The sequence below is a fragment of the Dendrobates tinctorius genome, unplaced genomic scaffold (genome assembly GCF_039654945.1).
Source record: "Dendrobates tinctorius isolate UK_male_01 unplaced genomic scaffold, ASM3965494v1 ptg000046l, whole genome shotgun sequence".
Lineage (NCBI taxonomy): Eukaryota > Metazoa > Chordata > Amphibia > Anura > Dendrobatidae > Dendrobates > Dendrobates tinctorius.
In genome coordinates, this window is record NW_027361714.1 from 75,302,776 (window position 1) to 75,325,192 (window position 22,417).

At 42.2% G+C, this 22,417-nt stretch overlaps 1 protein-coding gene across 1 annotated transcript in view; it reads left to right on the forward strand.

Moving 5' to 3' along the window:
* The window catches only part of CDK19 (cyclin dependent kinase 19), a 394,114-nt gene that overhangs the window by 156,412 nt on the left and 215,285 nt on the right, over nucleotides 1-22,417 (forward strand). Inside the window, exon 4 of the mRNA XM_073576006.1 lies at nucleotides 2,567-2,707. Within this exon, the coding sequence (XP_073432107.1) occupies nucleotides 2,567-2,707 (141 nt within the window). The remainder of the gene's footprint in view (nucleotides 1-2,566; nucleotides 2,708-22,417) is intronic.

Below are 22,417 nucleotides of genomic sequence, written 5' to 3' on the forward strand. Positions count from 1 at the left end.
ACACCACCAAATGATGACAGCGAAGCATAAACTCCAATGTAGTGTTTTTTTGGGAGGTGTATTCACATGCACCTCTTCACAACCAAACATGGATATAAGCTTCGTGTTTTTTTGTTATTTGGTGTCCTCCTCCTTCTCCTCATCCTCACCATCCACCACCACTTGAACACCAGGGTGAACGTATTCAATCATGCTCCGGCCACTCTGTTTTTGCCAGGGTGTTATGATGGCCGTCACCAAAATTTAAAAAATATTTACACCCCCAAGGGGAAATATTTGCCAGCCCATACGCTAAGTGTATGGGCATTCCAAGTCTAGGAGACCCGCTCCTAGAAACTGGGCCTATTTTTTTTAATTAAGCCTTCCTCCAAGTCTCATCATCCACCGCCACTAGATCAAAAGGGTTTACGTGTTCCGTGCAGCTACAGCCAGTGTCAAATTTGTAACAAGTGTGGGTGTTTAGGCTGTGCGTCAAATACTTGTTCTGCCAAAGGTGGAGGTGTACCCCACGTTTGATGTCCCCGTGTCATTTGAGCAGTGTTTCCATCATTTTCATACGTTTTTAGACCTTTAAAGGAACCCCGGTGGGGGATTGCGGCAAAAATGCTCGGGTCTCCCATAGACTTACATTGAGCTTGTTGTTCTGTCCAAGTACCCGAGTATTCCAATTTGTTCGACCCGAGCAACGAGCACCCGAGCATTTTAGTGCTCGCCCATCACTAATAACGTTAACAATACGATAATTAAAGCAAAATAAAACGACACTGGTCGTGAGAGCTTACAACCTACAATGAGGTGTAGGAGATACAAAGTACAGATGTGTATTTACAATGATAGTCCAGCCATCTTGAGGTAGTGGGGGATAGATAGAGATAGTGAATGGGCTACACACACACACACTTAAGGCCCCGTCACACATAGCGATCAAGCTAGCGAGATCGCTGCTGAGTCACAAGTTTTGTGACACAACAGCGATCTCACCAGCGATATCGCTGTGTGTGACAGCGATCAGCGACCGGCCCCCCTGCCGGTATCGCTGATCGCTGTAGATAACCTCTGGACATATCTTTTGTCGCTGGTCTCCCGCTGGCCAGCACGCATCGCTGCGTGTGACAGGCGGGAGACCAGCGATCTGCTGGTAACTAACGTACACATCGGGTATCCAAGGGACGTGCGTCCCTTAGATACCCGATGTGTACGTTAGTTACCAGCGCGCTGATGCAGGGACCTGGTAACTAACGTACACATCGGGTATCTAAGGGACGCACGTCCCTTGGATACCCGATGTGTACGTTAGTTACCAGCTCCCTGCATCAGTGCGCTGGTAACTAACGAACACAGCGACGCCGCGCGCTCGGCGTCGCTGTGCTGATCGCTGGTGAAGCTGTCTGTGTGACAGCTTACCAACGATCACATAGCGTCTCACCAGCGATCCTGACAAGTTGATATAGTTGTCGGGATCGCTGGTGAGTCGCTATGTGTGACTCCAGCTTTACATATAAAATGACTATAAAATCTGCTGCACTGTAACTCTATAAACCAACTTTTTAATGCATAAGCAAATGAAGGTGTGGTCTTCTGGGGGTGATCGCAGCACTTTCTGAGCCTCTGTCTTTCTGGGGCTATTTACCACCTATTGTCACTTTTATGCTTAACTACCAGCTCACTGGCTATGAAATCAAGCCAATGAGCTGTCCATCAAGAAGAGGAAGGTAGCACTAGGCAGAGAACAGAAGTAGAGACTACCAAAGTGCTCAGATCACCGCATTCAGAGCATCTTCAGCGTTATTTGCATAGAAATTAAACGTTTTTTTGTTTCACTATTCCATAACAAAATCATTTATAAATGATTGGTTGACCTTTCAAAAGATAAGTGACAATGTAAGTGGATGTTTTGTGTGGGTTTTGATCATGACTGATTCCCTTTTTTATATACTGTGCTATATAATGATTCTTTTTCTAGTTGTCAAATTGGTGCAAAATTAATACACGGTGCACACTATATGAATCCAGTGTGTTCATGAGAAGAAAGTAGAGTCAGCTTTAAGACCTTGAATAGGCCAAAGGTGATGGAAGTATCCTGTGCTGCTGATCAAATGACGAACCAAGAAACATTAAAGGAATGGTGGCTTATTGTCGACGCGTTTCAGAGTCACTCCAACTCCTCACTCCAACTCTTTCATCATGACAACCACAAAGGTGGTTGTCTTGAAGGAGTCGAAGTGACTCTGAAACGTGTTGACAATAAGCCACCATTCATTTAATCTTTCTTGGTTCGTCATTTGTTCAGCAGCACAGGATACTTCCATTGCTCTTGGCCTATTCTATATACTACTATGTGAAAGCTGCAGCAGCTGGAATTTATGCATTTCTAGTGGTTGTGTTACACACAATCCCATGAGGTGAGCACATTTAGCCTTTGTTTCCTCTTTACTACTTGGATAAGACCCTATTGTGCTTTTTTGGGTTTTTTTGATCAGGCTTTATGACCTAACATTTTGCTCTGTTACAGATATTTTTCTAGATATGATATATTTGAATACCAAAATATGTGTTTGCATTGTAGCATATCATCAAGTTTCATCGTGCCTCAAAAGCAAATAAGAAGCCCATGCAGCTACCTCGATCAATGGTGAAATCTTTGCTATACCAGATTCTGGATGGAATTCATTATCTGCATGCAAACTGGGTACTACATCGAGACCTGGTAGGCAGTCACAGTCTTGATCTCAGTATTATATGTTAAACAGTATGTGGGACTGGATCAAATTAGGACTATTATATAAGAAATTGTATTTATTTATTTTTTTACTGTGAAAGGGCATCTGTCAGCAGGTTTTTGCTGCCGCATCTGAGAGTAGCATAATGTCAGCAAAGAGAAGCTGAATTCAACAAAATGTATTAGTCTGTTTAATGGGGCAGCCGTGTTCTCACACAATCAGAGCTATTAGATTTAGCAATGGAAAAAGCTAACCACACTCTCCCACCCACACACCAGCCTCTGTATGTACAAAGTCCATAGGCAGAGAGGTACTTATCACAGGAGGGGGCATGTTGGACCAAGGCTGCACCAGCTAGTCTCAGCAATGATAAGCTGCTGATGCTAAAACAATAGCTTGATAAAGAGAGGAATCCCTGAAATCTGTGTTTTAACCCCCTTCCTCATGGTGTACATAGCAAAAACCTGCTTACAGATTCCCTTTAATTGCCGTATATAATTGGAAGGGCTCCTATGTGTGAAGAATTAGTATTTTTTTTTAATTCCAGATGTATTTCCTTTACAATATTGTCTTATTTTACTGTAGAAGAAATTATTGTAATCTTTCACCTCTGGAGCAATAAGCTGACATTCCCTTGACATTTCTGCAGCTTACTTATCAGCTTTGCGCAGCCTAGGTCAGAGTCGGAGTACTCTAGAATTAATGTCCGCTCTATTATATTGTTGAAAGTCTAAATAAGGCAAGATCGCAACATAATGTACGGAGATAAGCTCTGTATGTATCCCCTATGTCCCTCTGTAGCCATTGGGGTAAGGGGTTGAGCTTTACCCTTTTCCTGGAGACTCATCAGTGGAGAGGTGATAATTTATGAAGACTGAAATAACTTTTTAAATAGGGCAGAATATTAAAATCTTAGCTCCTAATGACCACCAATTCACAGTTTTACAGTGTCTATTAAGATGAGTTATGCTGATGATACGCCATAGCATAAACACCAGAACGCCCATGTAAAGTGGATTCCAGGTATCTAATGATAACTGAGCTCCTGCTCTAGCAATGGAGATTGAAGATGACTTAGATCTCAGAGGTTAAACCCCAATGTGCTGTCAATAGTGCTGCATCATCTAAGTGATTTCAGACTCACTCAATTACCCAAACAGGCCCACAAACACTGATAGGTATACAACTTTTCCTTAATGGGTTAAAAAAACATTTTTATTAAACTAAGTTAAAATACAATAATAAATATATTTTTCAAAGAGCAGCAGAAGGAGGGTACACAAGAAACCAGGAACAGGAAAAGAGGTGGGAACACCTGATATGAGAACAATGAATTGATATTATGTATGTCTCACTTAAACAGTCCTGGGGAGTACATAATGCATATAAATACACAATATCCAAATATTTATAAAGTGCAAGTGCTTGTAAACACTGTGAATCCCCAAAATGGGTTTCATAAAAGATACATCCTTGTAAGATATGGATCTAAGGTAATGAGACAAAGTGTCATATAATCCAGACCACAGTTAAAGTGCTAGTAATAAGCCCAGGCATTATCGGTGGATAAGATAAGATAATCCTTTAATCGTCCCACCATGGGGAAATTCAGAGCATTACAGCAGCAAGGCAGGAACAAGTACAGATACAGATGCATAAAGGCATTACATTGACAGTAGGTAGGTACATATACGGGGGGGGGGGGGGGGGGAATGTAACCGGACTGTCACAACTTTGGATCTATCAGTTCACTGTTTGGGTCGTTCTCCGTTTTGGACAGTGCTGGTTATACAGCCTAACTGCAGCAGGAAGGAAGGACTTTCAATAGCGCTCCCTCTCACATTTAGGATGAAGTAGCCGGTCACTGACAGTACTGCACATCTTTGTCACGGTCTCATGCATGGGATGGGAATCATTCTGCACCATGTAGCTCACCTTGGCCAGTATCCTCCTGTCGCCTACTTCCTGAACTGGATCAAGGGGGCATCCCAGGACAGAGCTGGCCCTTCTAATCAGTTTGTCCAGCCTATTCCTGTCCCTGGTTGATATGCCACTACCCCAGCACGCCACCCCAAAGAAGATGACTGATGCCACAACAGAGTTGAAGAAGGATGCAAGGAGTGCCCCTCTAACTCCGAAGGCTCTCAGCCTTCTGAGCAGATAAAGCCTGCTTTGGCTCTTCCTGTACACTGCATCCAAGTGATGGGCCCAGTCAAGCTTATTATTGAGGATCACACCAAGGTACTTATAGGTGTCGACTATCTCAATGTCATTTCTCTGAATGTTCACCACTACTGGTGGATTTTTGCCCTTGCGAAAGTCCACCACCAATTCCTTGGTCTTCCCGGAATTAATCCTAAGGTGGTTCCTCTGACACCACTCCACAAAAGCTTGGTTAGTGTCTCTGTACTCTCTTTCATCACCTCCTGTGATGAGGCCTACTATTGCAGAGTCATCAGAATACTTCTGCAAGTAGCAGCTAGATGAGTTGCACCTAAAATCCGCAGTGTACAGTGTGAAGAGAAAAGGGGCAAGAACTGTACCTTGAGGTGCCCCTGTATTGCAGATCACCGTGTCTGACACACTGTCCCGAACCTTTACAAACTCAGGTCGGTTCGTGAGGTAGTTAAGGATCCAGGTGGAGAGTTGGAGGTCCACACCAACAAGGCCCAGCTTGTCTCTCAGTAGACCTGGCTGTATGGTGTTAAAAGCACTAGAGAAATCGAAGAACATTATTCTCACAGTGTTCCCAGGTTTCTCCAGGTGAGAGAGAGTCCTATCTAGAAGGTGGATAATGGCATCATCCACACCAATGCCCGGCCTGTAGGCAAACTGGAGAGGGTCCATATCCGAGCTCACTAGAGGACGGAGACGTGTGAGAACCAATCTCTCTAATACCTTCATCAGGTGTGATGTCAATGCTACAGGTCTATAGTCATTAAGGTCTTTCGGATAAGGTTTCTTCGGAACCGGTACCACACACGATAATTTCCACAGTTGTGGTACTATACCCATTCTCAGGCTCATATTGAACAGATATGTAATGATCTCACTCAGCTGGTGCCCACAGGTTTTGTTTAGTCTTGCATTGATGCCGTCAGGACCTGCAGCCTTCAAAACTTTGATCTTATTCAGTTCTTTTGCAACCTGGGTACTTGTGAAGAACAGACCCTGGCTCAGTTGACAAGTTGCAGCAGGGGGTGAGGTTATTGTAGCAGAGAGGTGTGAATGGTATGCAGAGAGGTAGCAGAGAGGAGTGAATGGTATGCAGGGGCAGGAGCAGCCAGTGTGTGATTAAATCTGTTAAAGAATAGATTATAGTATATAGACCAAATCAAATATTGCATATTTACTACAAAGTGTAGATATCAGATGCCCACCACACCCAACATGCGTTTCGCGCAGAACGCTTCGTCCAGGGTTCGGGCCCATGTCACCATAATGTAACATCTCATGTTACGATGTAGTCTTCCTCCATACCATGGTAAAGACCTTAAAAATTAGCACGTTGACTAACGACAATCACTATTTAATTAATTCAGGCTACGTTCACACCTAGCGGAACTCTCGCGGAAATTACTGCGAGAATTCCGTCCCGCGGGAAAATAGCATTTTAAATTCCCGCGATTTTCCAGCGGAAAAACTAGCATTTTGCAAGTCTGTAGCATCGCTTGGAGAACTGATTGACAGGTTGGTCACACTCGTCAAACAAAGTGTTTGACGAGTGTGACCAACTTTTTTACTATTGAGGCTGCCTATGCGGCATCAATAGTAAAAGATAGGATGTAAAAAATAATAGTAAAAAAAAAAATATTGTTATTCTTACCTTGCGGCGTCCCGCGCAGCCTTCCCGCCTCTCTCCACGCTCCCGGTCCCAGTAATCCTTTGCGAGAATTACCGCGATGACGTCCGTTCTCGCGGGATCGCGACGTCTCGCGGTCATTCGCGATGACGTTGCATGAATGACCGCGAGTCTTCTCGATCCTGCGAGAACGGACGTCATCGCTCGCAAAGGATTACTGGGACCGGGAGCGTGGAGAGAGGCGGGAAGACTGTGCGGGACGTCGGAAGGTGAGAATAACAATATTTTTTATTTTAAATTCTATTTTTTACAGGGATATGGTACCCAAAGCCCGGAGGACAGTCTCCTCTCCTCCGGACCGTGGGTACCATCCGCAAATGTTCTGCTTACTTTTCGCATGGTGTGCACAGCCACATGTGGAAAGTAAGCAGAACAATACATTCCTATGGGTGCGGGATCGCCGCGATTCTGCTAAATTAATGAGCATGCTGCATTTTTTACTGCAAAGCGATTCCGCTGCGGTAAAAACCGCAGCATTAGCACAGCATTGCGGAATCCCATAGGAATGCATGGGATGCTTATTCGTGTTTTCGCGGCAAAATCGCAAAACCGCCGCGAAAAAACCGCCACCTGTGAACATAGCCTTAATAAGATGGTCGAACACCAGAAAAAATCCCCCTACTAATAAAATATTAGATACCTTTTATTGAGTATTCGTTAAAAAATTTATGTGGCTCTGGAGGCATGGTTCTATGCAATAGCCTTTCTAAATAGGATGGAACATTTGATTGCCCAGTCCTGCAACTTACTGTGATAGATGCTGTGAGACTTGGAGAGACTGGATTGAATTCCAGCAATCTGATGCCTACCGCCTTTCATCAGACTGATGTGACCCACCCTTTTATTTGGTGTGTTTCTTCTCCTTTCTATTGCTCTGCGTTGGTTTGCACCTGACTGCCCTATGTTTGGTTTCCGTTGGATTTTCGTAACATCACAATTGGAATACTGATGGCTTAAAATGTTCCCTTCACTGCCCTTCTTTTTCTTCCTATAATTTGATGTTTTATCGAACGTTACACTTATATTCTATGATATATTGTTGCTGATATTGCCCTGTTTATTCTTTTTTTATGTGCATTTTTGTAATTAAAACTGATATAATCTTTAAATAAAAATTAAATTTTGAAAAAATATATGTGGAAAATAATTAAATATCACCATATCCAAAAGGAAAACGTCCAATCATTCAACAGGACAATTCATAAAGGGAAACATGGCAAAATTACCACTATCCTTTCCTTGTACGGTCCAAAGAAAGCGACAGAGGTTGGCACCTAGTAGTGGACAACATCTTTAAGTTCAAGTATTTCAACTCAATCTATGCAGTTTCCTTAGTACTTGGACGCCTCCATAAATCTTACATCCAGTGCCACCTAATGTGTATTTTTGTGTTTATGTATTGTTATGGAAATAGTCATATCTAGGTCAGGTAAGATTTATGTTGGTGCATAAATATGTATTTTTCACCCTAAAAGTGTCATTTTCTGTGATTAAATCTTTTAGACCTGTTTTTGTGTATATCTGGGACACATGGCAATTGCCACAGCAGTCACAGCCATAAATGCAATTAGTTTACTATGGAATTTGTGTGTGGACTAATAAAAGGGTCTCTATGAAACCTGGGATATCGGAATGATTTTCAGTGCCCCCTCTTAGCTCATAGGTTTTTTTTAACCCAAATTTTATCTTTCAACAACTAGATTTTATCTTTCCAAAATCTTGGAAAATGCAATTTCGATCACGATGCAGTACCAAATTCCCACCACATGTACAGTGGGTACGGAAAGTATTCAGACCCCTTTAAATTTTTTACTCTTTGTTTCATTGCAGCCATTTGGTAAATTCAAAAATGTTCATTTTTTTCTCATTCATGTACACTCTGTACCCCATCTTGACTGAACAAAACCAGAAATGCAGAAATTTTTGCAAATTTATTAAAAAATAAAAACTGAATTATCACACAGATGCAGTAAGGATATGGGAGAAAGTTCCACAAAGTCAACTATCACTGCAGCCCTCCACCAGTCGGTCCTTTATGGCAGAGTGGCTCAATGGAAGCCTCTCCTCAGTGCCATATTTACGAAAGCCCACATAGAGTTTGCTAAAAACACGTGAAGGACTCCCAGACTGAGAAATAAGATTCTCTGGTATAATGAGACGAAGATAGACCTTTTTGGTGATAATTCTTAGCGGTATGTGTGAAGAAAACCAGGCACTGCTCATCCCTTGCTCAATACAATCTCAACACTAAAACATGGTGGTGGCAGCATCATGGTATGGGGGTGTTTTTCAGCTGCATGGACAGGACGACTGGTTTCAATTGAAGGAAACCTGAATGCGGCCAAGTACAGAGAGGTCCTGGATGAAAACCTTTTCCAGAGAGCTCTGGACCTCAGACTTGGCCGAAGGTTCACCTTCCAACAAGACAATGACCCTAAGCACACAGCTAAAATAACAAAGAAGTAGCTTCAGAACAACTCTATGACCATTCTTGACTGGCCCAGTCAGAGCCCTGACTTAAAACCCAATTGAGCATCTTTGGAGAGTCCTGAAAATGTCTGTCCACCAACGTTCACCATCCAACCTGACGGAACTGGAGAGGATCTGAAAGGCAGAATGGCAGAGGATCCCCAAATCCAGGTGTGAAAAACTTGTTGCATCATTCCCAAGAAGACTCAACCTCAAAAGGGTGCTTCTACTCAATATTGAGCAAAGGGTCTGAATACTTATGACTGTGATATTTCAAAATCATCAAAAAAAGGAGAAAAGAAGCATCGCCTAAAATATAACAAATTTTATTGACTTCATTATTTTAAAATACAATAAATGCAATATAAAGGTCACAACAATAAAACCGTGCAGACACTGACAATACAAGTTTTACCCTATTAGTAAGGTGCAAAAAGAGTTTCTAGGTAAGAAAAAAAGCCTATGAGACGGACAATTGCTAAAGTGCATATGTGGTATATAATAATGGACATTCAAGGGGTTAAAAAATGTAGCCTCCTATGGTAAGTCCAAGTTTATAGAGAACTGCGTTTCGCACCCCTCGATAAAGCCAACGCGAACCGCGCGTCGGGGTTCCCAGCCTGCACCCTAAGGTAACGTGCTTATATCTACTTACCTGCCTTTCACCACATGAGCGGAAAATACTTGTTTATGAGACACCGTCATTCTCTGGCAATACTGTAGGCGAATTTGCTACCCTGCACTTGCAGTCAGCTTATTCTACTATTAACCATTTGCACTCTCTTGTATATATCTTTTTGTATACACTCTGTAATGATTAATTTATGTGCCACGTTATCACTAGATGATCATGCTGAATTTTTTGACTTGAAAGCCACTTGGTTTCTGATACTATTATGTCCATAAATGTACGGTTCTCTATAAACTTGGACTTACCATAGGAGGCTACATTTTTTAACCCCTTGAATGTCCATTTTTATATACCACATATGCACTTTAGCAATTGTCTGTCTCATAGGCTTTTTTTCTTACCTAGAAACTCTTTTTGCACCTTACTAATATGGTAAAACTTGTATTGCCATAGTGTCTGCACGGTTTTATTCTTGTGACCTTTATATTGCATTTATTGTATTTTAAAATAATGAAGTCAATAAAATTTGTTATATTTTAGGCGATGCTTCTTTTCTCCTTTTTTGATGATTTTGATACTTTTGGAAGCAGTCTTCCCTAGGCATTTTCTATTTGAATTGTATGTGATATTTCAGTTTTTTTTTTTTTTTAATAAATTAGCAAAAATGTCTACGTTTCTGGGTTTTTCAGTCAAGATGGGGTGCACAGTGTACATTAATGAGAAAAAAATGAACTTTTTTGAATGTACCAAATAGCTGCAATGAAAGAAAGAGTGAAAAAATGTAAAGGGGTCTGAATACTTTCTGCACCCACTGTATGTATAGCTGTCATGTACAAAAGCAAAAAAAGTTTCAAAAGATGAAAAAATGGGAGGTTTATATACATAGGTGCATTTGCTGCTTGCTACGCAAAGTTCTTGTTGGTGTTCATGTTTGATGAGACTCCATGAGGTCAGTAATTTTACAGCATAGCTAACAGACTAGTTTTTGGAAAAGTGATTTTTTTCATGTACAAAAGCAAAAAAAGTTTCAAAAGATGAAAAAATGGGAGGTTTATATACATAGGTGCATTTGCTGCTTGCTACGCAAAGTTCTTGTTGTTGGTGTTCATGTTTGATGAGACTCCATGAGGTCAGTAATTTTACAGCATAGCTAACAGACTAGTTTTTGAAAAAGTGATTTTTCCATTGTGTTTATAGAAATGCGAGCCACTTCAGTGTAGACGGTTTGTGTTGCGCTATCAGAGTTTTGTCATCTGTCTGTGAGGTAGAACAATGAATAATGGCCTAAGGAAAGAAGCAAGTAACTAGGGAATTATTCCCACGGGAATGTCGGTCTGAGACTATTTTTTTTTACATGGAATCATTGTTTAATGCCATAATACTATAAAGTACAAGGGTGTTTTGTCCTCTATTCGTACTTTAAAAGTGTATGCGCGCCTTTGTACACCAATTTACTGGTAATGAATAGAGTTAAAGGGTAGGTGCCTTTTTTTATTTAAAAAATATTGTTTTTTACATAACGTGTTTTTTATTAAATTATTATTATTGTTTTTTGTTTTTGAATGTTTAATGCAGCCACTGGGGGCTGCCATTTTACTTTGTAGGTCTGTTAGGCTATGTGCACACGTAGTTTTTAGTCTCTGCGGATTTTGTAGAGAAAACCGCAGGAAATCCGCAGGACAAAGTGCTGCGTTTTTTCTGCGATTTATCTGCGGATTATCTGCGTTTTTTCATAATGGATGAGGTGTAAAACCGCAGCGTTTCTGCACCAAACAATTGACATGCTGCGGATTGTAAACCACAGCAAAACCGCGCGGAAAAATCCGCAGCATGTGCACAGCTTTTTTTTTATTTCCATAGGAAATAAAGGTACTGTACAACGCAGCAGAATCTGCAGCGTTTCTGCAGAGCCAAAAACGCTGCAGAAACGCAGCAGAATCCGCAGCGTGTGCACATACCCTAAGAGTCACTGCACGACACTTATAGGCTACAAATACGGCAGCCCCTGGGCATAGAAGACAGCAGTCGGATGCTGACACCACCTCTTACATTATAGCCGCATCAGTAAAGAGAGCAAGTCTCTGTGGGATGCCCAAATCACAGCTGTAGGTGTGGCCGGGCGTCATTTTACTTACTTTCTATCGCCTTCACCTGTAACAGGAAGCGGTACTGTTCACTTCAGGTATAACAGGTCCTGGTTGCGACGAGACCAGAGGAGCTGTGCAGACTGGAGAAGCAGCAGATAGCACTGAAGATCGTGGGCCATAGGAGTAGTGACTACAGATGAGCAAATATGTTTGGAAAATGATCACCAAACATAAATTCGGCATGAATATGGTACATTCGTATTCGTGATTGGTAACACAAGCATTTTTCTTAAATGTGCCGCATACAGTAAAATCACACTGACAGGTTAGAATAGATGTATGCACATAGAATACATATATGTATATAACCCCTTCCTGTAACCCCTTCTCATGTACAGCACCATGGAATCAATGGTGCTATATAAATAATAATAATAATATAATATAGATGTCAGTGACACACACATATATACGTGTGTGTGTATGTATATATATATCTATATATAGATATATATACAGTATATTAGATAGAAGAAAAGCTACCAATTCAGCAGCCGCGTAGTGTAAAATCACTGCAGGAGCTGACATGATAGAAGAGATAGACTACATACAGTAAATACACATAGAATAAGTTTGATATACAGTTGTGGGCAAAAGTATTGACACCCCTGCAACTCTGTCAGATAATTATGCAGTTTCTTCCTGAAAATGATTGCAAACACAAATTCTTTGGTATTATTATCTTCATTTAATTTGTCTTAAATGAAAAAACACAAAAGAGAATTAAGCAAAAAGCAAAACATTGATCATTTCACACAAAACTCCAAAAATGGGCCAGACCAAAGTATTGGCACCCTCAGCCTAATACTTGGTTGCACAACCTTTAGCCAAAATAACTGTGACCAACCGCTTCCGGTAACCATCAATGAGTTTCTTACAATGCTCTGCTGGAATTTTAGACCATTCTTCTTTGGCATACTGCTTCAGGTCCCTGATATTTGAAGGGTGCCTTCTCCAAACTGCCATTTTTAGATCTCTCCACAGGTGTTCTATGGGATTCAGGTCTGGACTCATTGCTGGCCACCTTAGAAGTCTCCAGTGCTTTCTCTCAAACCATTTTCTAGTGCTTTTTGAAGTGTGTCATTGTCCTGCTGGAAGACCCATGACCTCTGAGGGAGACCCAGCTCACCAAAATTTGTTGGTAGTCTTCAGACTTCATAATGTCATGCACACGGTCAAGCAGTCCAGAGGCAGCAAAGCAACCCCAAAACATCAGGGAACCACCGCCATGTTTGACTGTAGGGACGGTGTTCTTTTCTTTGAATGCCTCTTTTTTTCTCCTGTAAACTCTGTTGATGCCTTTGGCCAAAAAGCTCTACTTTTGTCTCATCTGACCAGAGAACATTCTTCCAAAACGTTTTAGGCTTTTTCAGGTAAGATTTGGCAAACTCCAGCCTGGCTTTTTTATGTCTCGGGGTAAGAAGTGGGCTCTTCCTGGATCTCCTACCATACAGTCCCTTTTCATTCAGACGCCGACGGATAGTACGGGTTGACACTGTTGTACCCTCGGACTGCAGGGCAGCTTGAACTTGTTTGGATGTTAGTCGAGGTTCTTTATCCAACATCCGCACAATCTTGCATTGAAATCTCTTGTCAATTTTTCTTTTCCGTCCACATCTAGGGAGGTTAGCCACAGTGCCATGGGCTTTAAACTTCTTGATGACACTGCGCACGGTAGACACAGGAACATTCAGGTCTTTGGAGATGGACTTGTAGCCTTGAGATTGCTCATGCTTCCTCACAATTTGGTTTCTCAAGTCCTCAGACAGTTCTTTGGTCTTCTTTCTTTTCTCCATGCTCAATGTGGTACACACAAGGACACAGGACAAAGGTTGAGTCAACTTTAATCCATGTCAACTGGCTGCAAGTGTGATTTAGTTATTGCCAACACCTGTTAGGTGCCACAGGTAAGTTACAGGTGCTGTTAATTACACAAATTAGATGATTTTTCGAACAGTGCCAATAGTTTTGTCCACCCTCTTTTTTATGTTTGGTGTGGAATTCTATCCAATTTGGCTTTAGGACAATTCTTTTTGTGTTTTTTCATTTAAGACAAATTAAATGAAGATAATAATACCAAAGAATTTGTTTGCAATCATTTTCAGGAAGAAACTGAGTATTATCTGACAGAATTGCAGGGCCACAATACTTTTGGCCACAACTGTATAGATGTCTGTGACAAATACAGTGTGTGTGCATCTTACTGTGCATTTATTTAATTATTAAAAGATTAGTTTTCTGAAAAAATGGCGTGGGCTCCCGCATAATTTTCATAACTAGCAGAGGGAAAGCCAATGTCTGGGGGCAGATGTTTATTGCCTGGGAATGGGGTAATACCCATGGAGATTCCCAGGCTATTAATATCAGCTCACAGCTCTATAATTAGCCTTTACTGGCTATTAAAATGGGGAATGCCCCAAAAAATGACATAGGATCCCCCTATAATTAATAACCAGTAAAGAGTATGCAGACAGCTGTGGGCTGATATTAATAGCCTAGGAAGGGGCCATGGATACTTGCCCCCCAGGCTAAAAACATCAGCTCTCAGCCGCCTCCCTTCCCACTTGCCTTGTAGCGGTGGCAAGTAGTGATAGTTGGAGAGGTTGATGTTACCTTTGTATTGTCAGGTGACATCAAGCCCAGAGGTTAGTACTGGAGAGGCATCAATAAGATGCCCCCATAACTAACCACATAGTCACATTGTATGAAAACACAGACATCCAGAAAGTAGTCCCTTGATTGAAAGACACAGACTCCTTTAATAATCTTAATTAGGAAGCATGAGCAATCTCAAGGCTACAAGTCCATCTCCAAAGACCTGAATGTTCCTGTGTCTACTGTGCGCAACCCCCACCGCTATAACCCCACTTGCCACAGCTACAGGGCAAGTGGGAAGAGCGAGGCTAAGTGCCTGAATTGGCGAAGCTAAGAGATGTGCCTTTTCTGGGGTGGCTGAGAGCTGATGTTTTTAGCCTGGGGGGGCAGTATCCATGGCCCCTTCCTAGGCTATTAATATCAGCCCGCAGCTGTCTGCATAGCCTTTGCTGGTTATTATAGGGGGACCCCCCATGCCTTTTTTTGGGGGGAGTCCCCCATTTTAATAGCCAGTAAAGGCTAATTGCACAGCTGTGAGCTGATATCAATAGCCCGGGAAGCTCCATGGGTATTACCCCCTTCCCAGGCTAGAATCCTCTGCCCCCAGTCATCTGCTTCCCTCTACTGGTTACAAAATTGCACAGGAGCCCACGTCATTTGTCAGGAAAATATGACTATGTTTACATTCTATGTACACTTCCAGAGTTCGTTCTGGCCCTCCCCCATCGTGTTTGTGCAGTGTCACACTGAGCTCTCATGTACAGTCACTTAGCTGCAGCATCCAACCCCCCTTCCTCTCTCTTCCCCTGCCTGTGTGTAATTCTATCCCAATCTTTCCCCCTCCTTCGGGAATGTGGCTTTTGACCAGGTATATCTGGTTTGTCTGTAGCACATAGATTTGAAAGTTACTTTGTTCATTCAAACTTAAATATAATAATCTAATATATAAAGCTCAAGTGTATGTATGTATGTATGTCCGGGATTGGCATCCGCACCGTCACAGCTACAGCCACAAAATTTGGCACAGTCACACGTCTGGACCCCGAGAGCGTCCTAGGCTATGTTGTGAGGCGAAATTTTAACCCCGCGCGTTCCAATTCACCAAACAATTTTGCCCCTATCTACATAATGGGGAAAAAGTGTGTGTGTATCAAGCCCCGCCCCTCATTATGATGTCACAATGGTTGCCATGGCAACGCTGATGTCATCATAGGTTGCAAGCCCCGCCACTCATTATGATGCCATAATGGTTGACTATGGGATGGAGGATGTGTGATGGGTATATGGGCACTGGACTAAGGGATGGAGGATATGTTTGACGGGTATATGGGCACGGGACTATGGGATGGAGGATGTGTGATGGGTATATGGGCACTGGACTATGGGATGGTGGATATGTATGATGGGTATATGGGCACGGGACTATGGGAAGGAAGATATGTATGATGGGTATATGGGCATGGGACTATGAGATGAAGGATGTATGATGGGTATATGGGCACGGGACTATGGAATGGAGGATAGGTATGTTGGGTATATGGGCTCGGGACTATGGGATGGAGGATAATTATAATTTGTTATAACTATCCACAGTTAGTTACTATGCCCGGGCAGCGCCGGGCTCTTCAGCTAGTACAGAATAATCATAGAGGCAGGAAAATTATATTTTTGGGATCTGCATGATTAAAGCTATTCACAGCCGCGTTTTGGGGCTTTTGCTCCCTAAAAGGAATCGATAAACGGTATATGCTTCCCAGTAACACATAGATATATGATGTTTAGTATCAAAAGAAAGCTACAGTGCCTTGCGAAACTATTCGGGCCACTGGAACGTTTCAACCTTTTCCCACATATCGTGCTTCAAACATAAAGATACCAAATGTAAATTTTTGGTGAAGAATCAACCACAAGTGGGACACAATTGTGAAGTTGAACAAAATTAATTGGTTATTCTAAAATTTTTTGGAAATTCAAAAACTGAAAAGTGGAGCGTGCAATATTATTCGGCCCCTTTAACTTAATACTTTGTTGCACCACCTTTTGCTGCAATTACAGCTGCAAGTCACTTGGGGTATGTCTCTATCAGTTTTGTACATCGAGAGACTGAAATTCTTGCCCATTTTTCCTTGGCAAACAGCTCGAGCTCAGTGAGGTTTGATGGAGATCGTTTGTGAACAGCAGTTTTCAGCTCTTTCCACAGATTCTCGATTGGATTCAGGTCTGGAATTTGACTTGGCCATTCTAACACCTGGATACGTTTATTTGTGAACCATTCCATTGTAGATTTTGCTTTGTTTGGTATCATTGTCTTGTTGGAAGACAAATCTCCGTCCCAGTCTCAGGTCTTTTGCAGACTCCATCAGGTTTTCTTCAAGAATGGTCCTGTATTTGGCTCCATCCATCTTCCCATCAATTTTAACCATCTTCCCTGTCCCTGCTGAAGAAAAGCAGGCCCAAACCATAATGCTACCGCCACCATGTTTGACAGTGGGGATGGTGTGTTTAGGGTGATGAGCTGTGTTGCTTTTATGCCAAACATATCGTTTGGCATTGTTGCCAAAAAGTTATGATTTTGGTTTCATCTGACCAGAGCACCTTCTTCCACATGTTTGGCGTGTCTCTCAGGTGGCTTGTTGCAAACTTTAAACAACTCTTTTTATGGATATCTTTGAGAAATTGCTTTCTTCTTGCCACTCTTCCTTAAAGGCCATATTTGTGCAGTGTACGACTGATTGTTGTCCTATGGACAGACTGTCCCACCTCAGCTGCAGATCTCTGCAGGTCATCCAGAGTGATCATGGGCCTCTTGGCCTCAACTCTGATCAGTCCTCTCCTTGTTTGAGATGAAAGTTTAGAGGGACGGCCGGGTCTTGGTAGATTTGCAGTGGTATGATACTCCTTCCATTTCAATATGATCACTTGCACAGTGCTCCTTGGGATGTTTAATGTTTTGGAAATCATTTTGTATCCAAATCTGGCTTTTAATTTCTCCACAACAGTATCACAGACCTGCCTGTTGCGTTCCTTGGTCTTCATGATGCTCTCTGTGCATCAAACAGAACCCTGAGACTATCACAGAGCAGGTGCAATAATACGGAGACTTGATTACACACAGGTGGATTATATTTTTCATCATTAGTCATTTAGGACAACATTGGCATTGGATCATTCAGAAATCCACAATGAACTTCTGGAGTGAGTTTACTGCACTGAAAGTAAAGGGGCCGAATAATATTGCACGCCTCACTTTTCAGTTTTTCAATTTCCACAAAAATTTAAAATAACCAATAAATTTCATTCAACTTCACAATTGTGTCCCACTTGTTGTTGATTCTTCACCAAAAATTTGCATTTGGTATCTTTATGTTTGAAGCATGATATGTGGGAAAAGGTTGAAAAGTTCCAGGGGGCCGAATACTTTTGCAAGGCACTGTATTGTCGTAATAAGAAAAATTATACCCCTGTCTCTTTCCGAGGTGTCCACCCAGAGTTATGACAACTAGAAGTTTTTTTTAGTACCTTTCAAAAGGGAATACATTCCCTAGCTCAGCCCACCCTGTGAGGTCATCTAGGGGGGAGACCCTTGGTTTTGGGCAAAGGTATAAAGCTCAGAGGCCCAGACAAAGGGAGGTCTTTTGCCTGGGGAATCAGCTATGGAAAGCTGTACATTTTGATTTGTTCCTATGGGAAGGTTCCCATCCCTCCTCCTCCACATGGCGTGCCAGTGACTGAGATGTGTAAGTTTCATATTTTAATCCCTTTTATTTTGTAACTATTTGTATATACTGTATCTTGTCTCTTTTGTGACATCTTTTATATTTTTGTAAACACTGCCTATATTTTCTGGAGTAAATCTATAAATTTTACTAGTTTCGTTTTTCCTTGCTCTATAAACTTACCGCCATGACCTCCACGCTGATTACGCTACTCTCTGGGTAGGCTTCTGACCCGATATTGGTGTTCATGTCAGACAAGGAATTGGTGGCAGCAAAGTGTTTTGGGGGTATTTGGGAGACCCTGGCAGTGATGGAACAGGGGTTATGTGTGTTTTACCCGCCTGAGACTGAGGATATACATACCCCCCTCACTGCAGAGTGCCCATTAGCCAGTACATAGCAAGGCAGCCTTTCTGGTGACTACTTTTCCTAGGTGTAGTCCCCTGACTGACCTGAAGGTAAGGAGGGGTGCCAGAGAGCTGCAAGTTCCTAACCGTAACTGGAAAGTGGGATATAATAAATCCTTGACAACTGGGAGCAACCACACCCCCCCAGTTCTTGACAACATTCTTTTCCAAAAAATAATGTTTTATTAATTAGATACATGTCCAGTAATTTGCACACATACTAATACTAATTGTATTTGTGACTGACATCTGTATATCTACCTATTCTTTTTGTATTTACTGTATGTAATCCATCTCTTTTTGTATTTACTGTATGTAATCCATCTCTTCTATCCTGTCATCTCCAGCAGTAATTTTACAGAACATGGCAGATGAATTGCTGGCTTTTCTTCTATGTATCTATGTAATATATATACAATGGGGAAAAAAGTATTTAGTCGGCCACCAATTGTGCAAGTTCTCCCACTTAAAAAGATGAGGGAGGCCTGTAATTTACATCATAGGTAGGCCACAACTTTGAGAGTCAAAATGAGAAAACAAATCCAGAAAATCACCTTGTCTGATTCAGCAAGATTTATTTTGCAAATTATGGAAAAAAAAGTATTTGGTCATTAACAAAAGCTCATCTCAATATTTTGTTATATACAATATCCTTTGTTGGTAATGACAGAGGTCAAACGTTTTCTGTAAGTCTTCACAAGGTTGGCACATACTGTTGGTGGTATGTTGGCCCATTCCTCCATGCAGATCTTTAGAGCACTGATGTTTTGGGCCTGTCGCTGAGCCTCTTATTGACGCCTCTGCATTACTAACCTCTGGGCTTGAACTCAACAGAGTGAAACGGCCGTTGTCAGCCGCACGCTCCTCCTCCCTTTCTCCCCACGAAGATGCTGTAAATCTTTTGATTAATAAAGATTGGACTTTTACTGGTGAGTGCTACCCCATTTTCCTTCCAGTGTACTCAGCATGTATACTCTTTTTTTTCTACTTGGTGAGCACCCGACGTATCGGCTCACATGTGCGGGTCATGGTGCAATGAGTCACAACGCACCTTGAATTGTTGGCACATTGGATTCCCTGTGGTGCAGTCTGCTGCTTTTTTTGCAGTGCATAAATATATATATATATATATATATATATATATATATATATATATATATATATATATATATATATATATATATATATATATATATATATTGTAAGGTAGCGCTCACCGAGTGTATTGGGGGACACTCACTTGGCAGCGCATTCACGTCGCACAGGAACACTTTCCGTTAAACAGTCTATGTGGTTTATTGAACGGCATAAACCATATAAGGCAACACAAAGAAAACAGTCTTGTTTCAGATAGATCAGTGTTCACATTAGAGCTCCGCTTTCAGTTCTGAGGCCTCACAGGCTGTGCCATGTCCAGTAACAGGCTCTATAGCCTCAACTCAGTTATTTTCCCCCCTGTCTGGGGCTACCTCTGAGGAGCTCCTGGTCCAGACGCCGACTCTGGGTTAGCCCTTTCTCCCGGGGAAGCGGCCGCACAGTGCTCACCGATCTTGACAGTGCTTTATTCACTAGGCCGCCCCACGGTTCCAGAACCACAGCCGGGCAGTGGCTTCCCCAAACGCAGGCCGTCAGACTCTGCTCACACATGTGGTCGGTCCGGGTGCTGTTCAGGGATCCGACCCTACTCCTTGGGTCTCCCAACACACTGGCTTCACCAGGTCCAGGGCCTCAGCGGGTGCTATATTCAGGACGTCCGTCCCCTCCTGAGACCGTCCAACACTCATGCTTCACCTGGTGCTATTCAGGGATCCGTCCCTACTCCCAGGGACTCCCAACACACCGGCCTCACCAGGTCCAAGGTCGGAGCAGGTGCTATTCAGGAAGGCAGCACACCTTCCAACACCTAGACCATCCAGGACCTTCCACCCTGAACCATTCAGGTACACACTCTCTCCCCATGTGACTAGACCTCAGGCACCTTATATGGTCCATAGCCACACTCACAGGTGATCACATGGCTATGACCTCATTGCAGGTCCTTTTCAGACACCCAACTGTTATGATTGGGTCACCGAGGAGGAAAACAAAACCAAGCTAAGTCACAGAAAAGAAAACCAGAGAGGTTGGTAACTACGCAGATTGCAGATCCCTGATCCTAACCACACAACTAACAGCAGCCGTGGAGCGTACCTATGATGATTCTAGACGCCTCGTCACAGCCAGAGGTCTAAATAAGCCTAAAGCAAGAAAAGGGGAAATCTAAACTGCCCCAGAGCAGACCCCAAAGGAATAGACAGCCCCCACACATGTATTGACGGTGAAACAAGATGAAAGCACAAACACAGGTAGGAAAATAGGCTGAGCAAACGATGGGGCCCACACTAACTAGAAAGGACAGGAACGGAAAGATACTGTCTGCAATCACGCCAAAAAACCCTGCAAAAAATGTCCAACACTTCTGATGGCAAAAAAAACCCTGAAGTCACTAGACTTCACCCACTATATCAGCACTCTGGCATATTCTGAGAACAGAGCAAAAAGAGGCCAATCTAATAAGGGACAAAAAGCAAACTGCACATACAGTAACATAAGAGTGGAAATTCAGTACAGCCCCAGCCGGGGCTGGCTGACCACACAAAAACTGAATAGACAAAGCTAAATCAAATGTGAACATTAGCAGAGAAAACTTAGCTTGAGAAGACAGGAACTGAGCTGGAAACCAAGACCTCAGGAGGCAGGAAAAAAATCACCAGCATGGGAATAGGGAGTCGGCTGTCTTAAATCCAGTCTGAGACTCCAGATGTCCAATCGTCGTCCTCCTTATCAGGTGGCAGGTCTCTGTTAATTAGATCAGCTTCTTTACCTCCTGCCGCCACCAGAGGGAGCCCGGAAAGAGAACTCATGACTCCTCTGTCTGCACAAACAGTTCCCTCACCAGAAACCAGAGGCAGACCAGAAAATGAGTTCACAACACCCAACCATACACACATATATACTTTGGGCATTCAGACACATGCCCCTGGGTGAGTTTGTAGGTGACTGGTCCTGCCCATCTCACCAAGCCACCTGAAAGCCTTCCCTGATACATAGTAACAAACACTCAGCATTACCTCTGCTGATTACCACATATTTCAGCTTCCATCCCAGGGCCACCCACCCTGGGATACATAACATTCATTTACCATCCTGCCGTTCATGCTTTCTCCATCACAGTAATGGAGATGCCTGTGTGCATGACCCAGACAGCGCCCCCTAGCTGTCACAACGGTCACTGCATCACAATATATATATATATATATATATATATATATATATATATATAATCTCTGGCAAAAATTAAAAGGCCACAACATCAAAGCCCAGTCTCCAGACCTAAACCCCATTGAAAACCTCTGGAATGTAATCAGGAGGATGATGGATAGTCACAAGCCTTAAAACAAAGAACAACTGCTTAAATTTTTGAGCCAGAAGCAGTGTGAAAGACTGATGGAAAGCATGCCAAGACGCATGAAAGCTGTTTTTAAAGATGATGGTTATTCCATTAAATATTGATTTTAGACTTCTTCCTGAGTTAAAACATTAGTATTGTTGTTTCTAAATGATTATTAACTTGTTTTCTTTGCATTATTTGAGGTCTGAAAGCACTATTTTTTGTTTTTTTTTTAAACTTTGACCATTTTTATTTGTCAGAAAAAAAAACCAAATTATATTGCTTGGAAATTCAGAGACATGTTGTAAGAAGTTTAGACTAAAAGAACAGATATATATATATATATATATATATATATATATATATATATATATATATATATATAATGTTCAAATCGCCCCACTTTTGCACTATTGAAAATAAAACACAAAAAAATACAC